Source organism: Electrona antarctica (genome assembly GCF_951216825.1).
Source record: "Electrona antarctica genome assembly, chromosome: 5".
NCBI lineage: Eukaryota > Metazoa > Chordata > Actinopteri > Myctophiformes > Myctophidae > Electrona > Electrona antarctica.
In genome coordinates, this window is record NC_136810.1 from 64,779 (window position 1) to 75,000 (window position 10,222).

At 43.8% G+C, this 10,222-nt stretch overlaps 1 protein-coding gene across 1 annotated transcript in view; it reads right to left on the reverse strand.

Annotated features, from left to right (window-relative positions):
- LOC306923227 (anoctamin-9-like) overlaps window positions 1–10,222 on the reverse strand; it is a gene marked incomplete at its 5' end in the record, with an annotated part of 58,978 nt that overhangs the window by 35,031 nt on the left and 13,725 nt on the right. The window contains 4 exons of the mRNA XM_079501259.1: window positions 4,662–4,826; window positions 5,664–5,768; window positions 6,082–6,164; window positions 9,591–9,651. Of these exons, the coding sequence (XP_079357385.1) occupies window positions 4,662–4,826; window positions 5,664–5,768; window positions 6,082–6,164; window positions 9,591–9,651 (414 nt within the window). The remainder of the gene's footprint in view (window positions 1–4,661; window positions 4,827–5,663; window positions 5,769–6,081; window positions 6,165–9,590; window positions 9,652–10,222) is intronic.

The following is a 10,222-nucleotide window of genomic DNA, read 5'->3' on the forward strand; positions in this document are numbered from 1 at the left end:
GGTCTCCAACCCGAGGAAGGCGATCGATCTACACGGCCTTCACCAAGCAGCGGACCGAGAGCGTTCATCACGGCGTGCACCGGGAGAAGGGAGCGCTCAGCACGGTTCAATTCGTCAGCGGAGGTGTTCACGAACGGCGACCACGGTTTCATTCATTCTTCAAATACAGCGGATCTGCAAGCTCGTTTTGCGTCGCGTATCTTTGTTTCGACCGGGCCTGTAGCTACACGAGCGTTCATATTTTTCTTTCCAGTCATTATGTGATATTTCATATTCATATAATGTCTGGAAGGGGGGAGAATGGTGCTGTGTTGGATGGGCAAGGAAGGACAATGGGAGCGACAGCGGTGCGCGGGAACGTTGCAACAGTTCTTCATGCAGCTTGTTTGACCCAAGCATGGCTGAAAACGGACATGAGGTGAGGGACAATGAAAAGAGCGACATTATAAAAAGTTTTATTAATAACGGATGGAGATTCAACAGTCTTTATCTGTATTCAAAAAGTGTGTCTAAATGTAAGTCTATTCAGCGTATATGTAGGCATATGTTGATGTTTGTGTTTTGTCGAATTTAAATTAGTTAAGAAGTTGATTCAAGAAATAGAGCCTAGGGGTAATTTGGGTTTGAGTTAAATAATGTTAGCTTTATTGAAATTAATTGATGCCCTGTGTCAGATGAACGAGATCCCGTTTGCCCCTCTCATGCGCTTAAGTATAAAATCGTCTTGGAATTAGTAAAGCTGATTATTCTTTTCTCGTGTGAAATTTAGTTTGCAATATAGTCAACTAAAGGCAGTTAGTTGCCATGACGTGCAAGATTCTTTTGTTATTATTGAGAAAACTTTTGCCTTTAAATGTGAGGGAGTAACCCGGTAGTAACCTGATAAGCATAGACGCGCTTCTTTAAGTCTTAATTGGTACCTAAAACGGCCGTAGGACGGAAGCGGTCGCCGCTGTATTGGCATCGTACTGGCGCTTTACCGAGCCTTTGAAGGAGAGTAGTTTCAAAATATAAATGAATTTATCAAACTTGTCCGAAAAACTTATTTGAAAATGAATGTTATGGCTATGTTTTAATCTTAATATCATATTAAACTGGGTGTTTAGTTATTAAGATTGAAGGCCAATAATTATTCCAACAAAGTGGGTGTTTCAAAGTGAAACAATGGGGTTAAGAAGAAAGTGTTGTGATTTAATGTCAGTATGTGTTTTAAGTGCAGTCATTTCTATCATTGATCATAGGTTATGTGAAATTCGTTTAAAAAGGTGATTTGAAGTTACAGACAGCGGTATTGTGAGTGTCTTAATGTGTCGAAAAGTGATGCAAGGTGTACATTGATGAAATTGTGTGGATGTAGAAGAAGAATCATTTGAAGAACGTGAACATGTAATCTGAACCAGCTGTAATCATTTTGGGAACTCTTTGTAATGTGTGATTTTTTTGTTGTTTTTCCTGATGTTTGGTAGGCTATGATTGGGTCAAGGGGGGTGTGCAACAGTTGAATATGGACTATATATATATTCTTTGTATGACAATCTTGTGGATTGTCATAAGGGGGGAATGTGGTCTCGTAAAATATAGTCCATATGGCCATAATGCTATATTTGCAATAATTAGACTAGATACATTTGGTCACTGTGCTAGTGTGATGGTTAGTGGGCTAGGAGACGGTCGGTCTAGACTCAGAGCAATCACTCAGCCTGAGTACCTTGCTTTGTTCTAAACTCTTTGAGGCTTGGTGAGGTGTTGGAGACAACATTTAGCATTCTTTTGTCTCAAGAAACCTTGAAGGCACCAAATGTGTTTCTCAAGCTCTATGTAAATCTTAACCACACCCAGAGTTCAACTGTTGTTTTGTGAAAAGTATATATCATGTCCTGTTGTAAATGAAGAGTTACTAGTCTTGGCTGGCCGCTGCGGTGGGTCAGTCATGGGGCCCTGAGCTCCAGGCTCAGGGTCTAAAGGCGAAGCTCTCTGTCTTTGGTCTGAAATAAATGGTCAACTCTGAGATCTCAGTTCACTCTCTCTGCCTATTTCTCTTCGATCTGATGACTACAGTTTGCTGCTTGCTTTAGAGTTAATTTATCTCTCCACTTTAGTGAGTTTCAGTGGTTAGTTGTGTGTGAAAATACACGACACTAGGAACTAGGAAGTAGGAAGTAGGAACGAAGGGACTTGTTTTTCCCATGACCAAAGGGAAGCGACTGGAAACAAACAGATCTTTTCAGGTTTTAACTCACCTTAAAGGGATAGTTCAGATTTTTTGAAGTTGTATGGTAAATGGTGCATTTATATAGCGCCTTTATCCAAGGCGCTTTACAGAGATTGTGCATTACATTCACCCATTCACACACACATTCATACACCGATGGCAGCGGAAACCATGCAAGGCACCAACTAGCACATCGGGAGCAATTAGGGGTTCAGTGTCTTGCTCAAGGACACTTCGACAATAACTCTGGGGGAGCCCGGGTTCGAACTGGCAACCTTACGGTTACCATCCAGGCACTCTACCCCTGAGCCACCGCCTCATGTATGAAATACTTGCCATTAATATAGTGGTTACAACTGTATTAATTGATTGCCCGAGTCCTGTGGTGGGAGTTCTGCTCTGGTTTTGGTGAAATATCAAGTAGTTCCGGTCATTTTGTGGGGGGCACTGGGGCCACGCAGTAAAAGTAAATTAATCCACAAAACTAACGTCATTTGTATTGTTGACCTATTTCTAAAATATTAGTGCAACTTCCCAGTGCCCCCCACAAAATGACCGGAACTACTTAATACTGACCAAAACCAGAGCAGAACTCCCACCACAGGACTCGGGCAATCAATTAATACAGTTGCAACCACTATATTAATGGCAAGTATTTCATACAACTTAAGTTCAAAAAATCTGAACTATCCCTTTAAAAGACAACTTTTTTCACAACCAAGGTTAGGTTGTTGTTGAAATATGAGTGTTATTTCATTTTCATTTGCTGCTTTCTTTCGTTTTAACGATTTTAGCTCATTTTGACAGGGGGGTGGGGGCATTCGAGAAGTGGCTAAATATGTATTTTTTTTAACAACAATGTACGTAATTTCTTTATTATTATTTACTATAGTCCTACTAGACCCCAGGAAATTACATCTGGCCACAAAAGATCACGGGATCTATTGAATGCGAAGGGGGAGGTGACAAACTGACATATTGAGCCTACGACACAGTATGGCATCCCCCTAGTACCCCTACCTTCACATTCAGTAGATCCTGTGATCTTTCCTGTGGTCTAGTAGCACTATAGTAAATAACAATTAAGAAATCTCCGTACAATTTTGTCAAAAATGACATTTTTAGCCACTTGCAGCAGCAAAAAATAAAAAACACTCACCCTTTTAACTTTCTCTAACAACCTAAAACATGAACCTTGGTTGAAAAAACCCCAAAGTTGTCCTTTAACACGTTCATGTTTTTCAGAGACCCAGAGCACCAATGACGCGCGACGTAACACATCAAAACAGCTGTAGTGTTTTCAGTGTTTATACCACTAGATCTAACGGCAGATATATATTCTATAATAATTATAACAAATGATTAATTGATTGATGACACACAACTGTTTCTATCCTTCCCCCCCTCTGCCACCCAGGTAGAAGAGCGCATCACTGCATGCCTGGCTGACATCTCACAGTGGATGTCTTCCAACCACCTCAAGCTGAACCCAGACAAGACTGAGCTTCTGTTCTTCCCAGCTAAGTCCTGCCCTATGCGGGAGCTAACTATCTCCGTAGACAACGCCCTGGTAAAGTCTGTCCCGACAGCCAGGAACCTTGGTGTTGTCCTGGACAGTCAGCTCTCGTTCAAAACACACATCACAGCTGTCACTAGATGCTGTAGGTTTACACTCTACAACATACGACAAATTAGACCGTTCCTCACCCAGGAATCAGCCCAGCTCCTAATCCAGACAACAGTCTTGTCAAAACTTGACTATTGCAACTCCCTCCTTACTGGCCTACCCCTCCAACTGATCCAAAATGCCGCAGCACGCTTGGTCTTCAACCAGCCAAAATTCTCACACGTCTCCCCCCTTCTCCGCTCGCTCCATTGGCTCCCGGTCGCTGCCCGCACAGAATACAAAACTCTGATGCTGGCATTCAAAGCAACCAAAGGTATGGCCCCCCCATATCTCACAAGTATGATCGTACCCTACAAACCCTCCCGCTCACTCAGATCAGCCAACGCAGGGAAGCTGGAGGTACCTTCACTAAAAACGCCGGGACAACGCTCCACACGTCCCAAACTCTTCTCCCTTCTGGCGCCCCTTAGATAGCACATTATGTAAACTTAGATAGTATTTTAAACAGACTTATAGCTTGTTATGTAGACAGCTCTAGAATTGCACTTTATGTAGTCATAGCACTTTATAGTACACATGTATAATATATTATATAGTATAGTATGTATAGTTTACATAGATACTCCACTGTTACGTTCTTAGTTTACGCATGATTCATGATAACTACTTTTTATACATGTGATGTATGCCATGCTTTTTGTTATTGCTTAATGTAAGTCGCTCTGGATTAAGAGCGTCTGCTAAATGCCTAAATTGTAAATTGTAAATTGTAATTAAGTTTTTTATTTTTTTATAACAGATGAATGAACATATGAGTCATACCCGTGTCATCACACTAATGATGATGTAATGGAGGAATCCTCCAATCATCATAGCTCCGGTGTTGGAGTTGTCACTCAGGAACTGCCAGGAGTTCTCGGCCAATAGGACGGCTGACATCACCCGGAAGATCACCAGCACGTGGGTTAACCCTATGATGACCAGGATCTGTTTGAGTACACACACACACACACACACACACACACACACACACACACACACACACACACACACGCTCATACGCACGCACACACACACACGCACATACGCACGCACGCACGCACGCACGCACGCACGCACACACGCACGCACGCACGCACGCACGCACGCACGCACGCACACACACACACGCATGCAGAAACCAAACATAGAATGGCATTTTAGTTCTACTGGATCTCTTCTCCACTAGTCCCTCCCTGACATTTAGTTCTACTGGGTCTCTTCTCCACTAGTCCCTCCCTGACATTTAGTTCTACTGGATCCCTTCTCCACTAGTCCCTCCCTGACATTTAGTTCTACTGGATCTCTTCTCCACTAGTCCCTCCCTGACATTTAGTTCTACTGGGTCTCTATAGAGCGTCGCAGTCCCGCCTCCTACCCTGGACCAGGAAATGAAATCCAATGCATTATTCTCATAGACATTTCGTAAAGTATTTATTTAAAGACGGTTACGCCGCGGACAAAGCCAACTCGAGTCGTGACAACTCATGACAACACAAACAATATTTTGGACCAAACAAATAATTAGAAAGAAGAAAAACAACAAAAAAGGTGTTGTAACCTGCCCTTTTTTTCTTCTTTCTAATTATTTGTTTGGTCCAAAATATTGTTTGTGTTGTCATGAGTTGTCACGACTCGAGTTGGCTTTGTCCGCGGCGTAACCGTCTTTAAATAAATACTACGAAATGTCTATGAGAATAATGCATTGGATTTCATTTCCTGGTCCCGGGTAGGAGGCGGGACTGCGACGCTCTATAGTGACCTCACAGTGACATCATAACTCACCATCACAGTAACACAGATCAGGATCAGGGTGCTGCGGAGGTAGGAGTGTCGGTACTGTCGGGGAGAACAGCTGGCGTCGTTCACGATGTCCAGGATCAGCTCCTCCTAGTGGTCAAGGTGTGAACAACATAGAACACATAACTTGTTACTTTACGCTACAGCGCCTCCTAGTGGTCAACGTGTGAACAACAGATCACAATGTTATACTTGATGTCTTAAATGCAGTGAACCACAAAACATTAAGCTGCATTTAGAGATTATAGTCTATCCAACAATATGGTGTTCCTGACCACAACAGATCTCCAAGCTATCAACACAGAACAGATCTCCAAGCTATCAACACAGAACAGATCTCCAAGCTATCAACACAGAACAGACACGTGTACCTCCTCCTCGGACCAATCAGAAACACGTATACCTCCTCCTCGGACCAATCAGAAACCTTCCACAGAGTGACGTATGAAGCCTTGTGTCTCTTCCAGAACTCCAGGAACAGAGTGGCTGAATGAATTGAACACACAGGAAGGAGCACAATGGAAACAACAAAACACTACAGTTTAAACAATAGAATAGAACAATAGAACACAGTTTAAACAGAGCGGCTCAGATAAGATGTTGTCTCTCCACCCGGGGGACCCGGGTACTGACCCCTAGGGGTCCAGAGATACCTCTGTACCCGAAACCCTGATGACCTGGGGATACATCACTGAGGATACGTCCCAGGTGATGACCTTGGGATACATCACTGACGATACGTCCCAGGTGATGACCTTGGGATACATCACTGAGGATGTCCCAGGTGATGACCTGGGGATACATCACTGAGGATGTCCTAGGTGATGACCTGGGGATACATCACTGAGGATACGTCCCAGGTGATGACCTGGGGATACATCACTGAGGATGTCCCAGGTGATGACCTTGGGATACATCACTGAGGATACGTCCCAGGTGATGACCTGGGGATACATCACTGAGGATACGTCCCAGGTGATGACCTGGGGATACATCACTGAGGATACGTCCCAGGTGATGACCTGGGGATACATCACTGAGGATGTCCCAGGTGATGACCTTGGGATACATCACTGAGGATACGTCCCAGGTGATGACCTTGGGATACATCACTGAGGATACGTCCCAGGTGATGACCTTGGGATACATCACTGAGGATACGTCCCAGGTGATGACCTTGGGATACATCACTGAGGATGTCCCAGGTGGTGACCTTGGGATACATCACTGAGGATACGTCCCAGGTGATGACCTTGGGATACATTACTGAGGATGTCCCAGGTGATGACCTTGGGATACATCACTGAGGATACGTCCCAGGTGATGACCTTGGGATACATCACTGAGGATACGTCCCAGGTGATGACCTTGGGATACATCACTGAGGATACGTCCCAGGTGATGACCTTGGGATACATCACTGAGGATGTCCCAGGTGATGACCTTGGGATACATCACTGAGGATACGTCCCAGGTGATGACCGTGGGATACATCACTGAGGATACGTCCCAGGTGATGACCTTGGGATACATCACTGAGGATGTCCCAGGTGATGACCTTGGGATACATCACTGAGGATACGTCCCAGGTGATGACCTTGGGATACATCACTGAGGATGTCCCAGGTGATGACCTTGGGATACATCACTGAGGATACGTCCCAGGTGATGACCGTGGGATACATCACTGAGGATACGTCCCAGGTGATGACCTTGGGATACATCACTGAGGATGTCCCAGGTGATGACCTTGGGATACATCACTGAGGATATGTCCCAGGTGATGACCTTGGGATACATCACTGAGGATACGTCCCAGGTGATGACCTTGGGATACATCACTGAGGATACGTCCCAGGTGATGACCTTGGGATACATCACTGAGGATACGTCCCAGGTGATGACCTTGGGATACATCACTGAGGATACGTCCCAGGTGATGACCTTGGGATACATCACTGAGGATACGTCCCATGTGATGACCTTGGGATACGATGAGGATACGTCCCAGGTGATGACCTTGGGATACATCACTGAGGATACGTCCCATGTGATGACCTTGGGATACGATGAGGATACGTCCCAGGTGATGACCTGGGGATACATCACTGAGGATACGTCCCAGGTGATGACCTTGGGATACGATGAGGATACGTCCCAGGTGATGACCTGGGGATACATCACTGAGGATACGTCCCATGTGATGACCTTGGGATACGATGAGGATACGTCCCAGGTGATGACCTTGGGATACATCACTGAGGATACGTCCCATGTGATGACCTTGGGATACGATGAGGATACGTCCCAGGTGATGACCTGGGGATACATCACTGAGGATACGTCCCAGGTGATGACCTTGGGATACGATGAGGATGTCCCAGGTGATGACCTGGGGATACATCACTGAGGATGTCCCAGGTGATGACCTGGGGATACATCACTGAGGATGTCCCAGGGGCATCCACGACATGTTTTTTAAGTGGTGCAACCACTTCCTTAAGTGACTATGTGTGTGTGTGGGTGGGTGGGTGGCTGGCTGGGTATGAGCACGAAAACAGCATGGTTGTTTTTCACCACCTGTGTGCAACCTAACACACACACAAACACACACGCACATATTAACTGTATATATGATGATTTCGGGTGTGCCAGTACAGTACAGTAAAGTACAGTACAGTACAGTACAGTACAGTGACAGTACAGTACAGTACAGTAGAGGGTACAGTAGAGGGACCCCCACACGGTAACTCTATCATTTCTCAACCGTTTCGGACACGGGGCGGCACGCCGGAACCGGCCCGGCCCCCTGGGCGCGTTCCTGGGGGTCTGGAACTCCCCCCCCCCCAGCGGGGACCCCCACACGGAGTTGCACCACTGACTTCACTTACTTTTTTTAGTTACTGTGCAAACATTTAGTCGTGGCATTTAGTCGTTTGACATTTAGATATAAACTCTCCCCATACTGCCATGAACATGGCAGTATGGGGTGAATCATTTACTGAATGTAAGAGTCATAATTAAACTCACCCCATACGGCCATGAACATGGCCGTATGGGGTGAATCATTTACTGAATGTAAGAGTCATGAACATGGCCGTATGGGGTGAATCATTTACTGAATGTAAGAGTCATGAACATGGCCGTATGGGGTGAATCATTTACTGAATGTAAGAGTCATGAACATGGCCGTATGGGGTGAATCATTTACTGAATGTAAGAGTCATGAACATGGCCGTATGGGGTGAATCATTTACTGAATGTAAGAGTCATGAACATGGCCGTATGGGGTGAATCATTTACTGAATGTAAGAGTCATGAACATGGCCGTATGGGGTGAATCATTTACTGAATGTAAGAGTCATGAACATGGCCGTATGGGGCGAATCATTTACTGAATGTAAGAGTCATAATTAAACTCACCCCATACTGCCATGAACATGGCCGTATGGGGTGGATCATTTACTGAATGTAAGAGTCATAATTAAACTCACCCCATACTGCCATGAACATGGCCGTATGGGGTGAATCATTTACTGAATGTAAGAGTCATGAACATGGCCGTATGGGGTGAATCATTTACTGAATGTAAGAGTCATGAACATGGCCGTATGGGGTGAATCATTTACTGAATGTAAGAGTCATGAACATGGCCGTATGGGGTGAATCATTTACTGAATGTAAGAGTCATGAACATGGCCGTATGGGGTGAATCATTTACTGAATGTAAGAGTCATGAACATGGCCGTATGGGGAGAATCATTTACTGAATGTAAGAGTCATAATTAAACTCACCCCATACGGCCATGAACATGGCCGTATGGGGTGAATCATTTACTGAATGTAAGAGTCATGAACATGGCCGTATGGGGAGAATCATTTACTGAATGTAAGAGTCATAATTAAACTCACCCCATACGGCCATGAACATGGCAAACAGCACTGTCCCATTGTTGTCAAACAGCAGGTTCACCTGGACACATCAGTCAATCAATCAATCAATCAATCAATCAATCAATAAATCAATCAATCAATCTGAGCTCTAATCAAATAAGTCGCTTGTCTGGTTTTCTGTGACACTACTTAGCTTAGCATAAGTGCAGGTATCATATATGTATATATTTACCTTAGCGTACGTACAGGTGGCAGACAGTATATATATAATAATGATAATGAATTGCATTTTTTATAGCGCTTTTCCAAGTGCTCAAAGCGCTTTACAATGTGTGTATATATATATATATATATATATATATATATATATATATTTACCTTAGCGTAAGTGCAGGTGTCAGACAGTGTATATGTATATATATATGTATATATGTATATATATATTTACCTTAGCGTACGTACAGGTGTCAGACAGTATATATATATATATAATAATGATAATGAATTGCATTTTTTATAGCGCTTTTCCAAGTGCTCAAAGCGCTTTACAATGTGTATATATATATATATATATATATATATATATATATATATATATATATATATATATATGTATATATATATTTACCTTAGCGTAAGTGCAGGTGTCA